Source organism: Thermobia domestica, chromosome 4 (assembly GCF_964235325.1).
Source record: "Thermobia domestica chromosome 4, izTheDome1.hap1.1, whole genome shotgun sequence".
Taxonomy (NCBI): domain Eukaryota; kingdom Metazoa; phylum Arthropoda; class Insecta; order Zygentoma; family Lepismatidae; genus Thermobia; species Thermobia domestica.
The window spans coordinates 262944834-262946509 of record NC_137457.1 but is presented as its reverse complement, the minus strand read 5'-3'; the positions used below and the strand labels follow the sequence as shown (position 1 = coordinate 262946509).

Sequence of the window (1676 nt, the reverse complement as noted above, 5' to 3'; positions counted from 1 at the left end):
ATGTAATATACAAAGTTTATACATATTTTAAGTCTCTGGAAAATTGCGAGGAAAGAGTGTGTGATTTCTTCAGAGGTGCACAACGAAGAACTGCAGAGGTGTATCAAATATCTTTGCGGACTGTGCAGAATATATGTGAGGAAGCAGAAAAAAGTCTCGTTGCCAACCCAGAGAATGCGGGTCCATTTTTTTCTTCGCCAAGGAAAAATATATTGCGGGAAAATAAGGTCACAGGGATAGATGACTTCCAGAAAGATGTTGTTCGGCGCTCTGTTCATGAGTTTTATGATAACGGTGAATATCCTACCCTGAGAAAATTGAAGGACGTATTAAGGGAGAAAATAGATTATACTGGAAGCATTACCTTTTTATATAAAATTGTACAAAAACTAGGGTTTAAATACAAGAAATGTAATGACGGTTGGCGTTTCTTAATGGAGCGGAAAGACATTGTAACATTACGGGCTGCGTTTTAAAGGAAAATAACTGCCATCAGAAAAGAAAATATCCACGTCCTATTGTATACCTAGATGAAACATGGGTTAACCAGAATCATGCCAGAGAATTTATTTGGCAGGATTCTAAAGAAATGGTGGCCTAAAGGTTCCTGTTGGAAAAGGGTCTTGATTAATTGTGTCATGCAGGTTCAGCAAAGCATGGGTTTATAGAAGGAGCGGGTTTAGTCTTTCAGTCAAAAAAAAGTCAGGTGACTATCATCATGAAATGAACAGCAATTTGTTCAGAGAATAGTTCACAGACCTCCTTAGGGGTTTGGAAGAAGGGTGCGTGATAGTGATGGATAATGCAAGTTATCATTCGATGCTTGTAGATGAAATTCCCACCACTAACTCCAGAAAAGCGGACATTGTGTCGTGGTTGAAAAGAAATAATATACCTCATAATCCGTCACATACAAATGCAGAATTACTGTCTATCGTTAAGCAACACAGTGATGACCTTAGGAAATATGAACTTGACCAATTGGCTTTGGAAATGAGACATGAAGTAGTACGGCTGCCACCGTACCATTGCCAATATAATGCAACAGAACTCATATGGGCCCAAATAAAAAGTGAGGTGGCCGATAAAAACAGTACTTTTAAAATCAGAGACGTACGAAAATTACTTGAAGATGCCATCAATCGAGTGACTGTGGAAGACTGGAAAAACTGTGTTTGTCATGCAGAAACTCTGCAAGATGAAGACTTCATAAAAGAAGGATTGCGAGACGAACAAATTGAAAGAATTATTGTTCATCTGCGAGATGAAAGCGAAGACGATAGTACGGATACAGAGTGCAGATGAATATTGCGAAGAAAATGAAGATATTTTGCTATAACATTTATACTCCTGTATTTGGTAAGTTGATCTCTTATTTAGTTACTTAAAGTTAGTTACTTTCATAGTTGTTGGGTTTAAACACCTGCTTTATCATTATATTATTACGAGTCAAAACTTTCTTCTTCTCGCTATTAAACAGTTCCCCTGACAACACTGTTTGTGTATGTTGTGTTTGGAGGGAAATAGGTGACCGTGTGGGGAGACTATGTTGTGACCTTGAAGCGCAGATTCGAGTGGAAATTAAATTATGAGGGACGCGAACTTTATCATAATGATGAAATAGCCAATGCTTTTGCACAGTATTTCTCGTCAGTATATGTGCCAGATACAGGTGT

The 1676-nt window shown here is 37.9% G+C and overlaps 1 protein-coding gene across 1 annotated transcript; it reads left to right on the top strand.

The window, feature by feature from the left end:
• Positions 1-795: 795 nt before the first annotated feature.
• Positions 796-1305, top strand: LOC145683115 (uncharacterized). Its single transcript, XM_081754476.1, has one exon. It carries the CDS (start codon positions 796-798, stop codon positions 1303-1305), a length of 510 nt encoding a protein of 169 aa, XP_081610602.1.
• The last annotated feature ends 371 nt before the right edge of the window (positions 1306-1676 follow it).

What these genes read in the sequence shown, in the direction of transcription:
- LOC145683115 (XM_081754476.1), top strand. Translation starts at nt 796, where the DNA reads ATGGATAATGCAAGTTATCATTCGATGCTTGTAGATGAAATTCCCACC.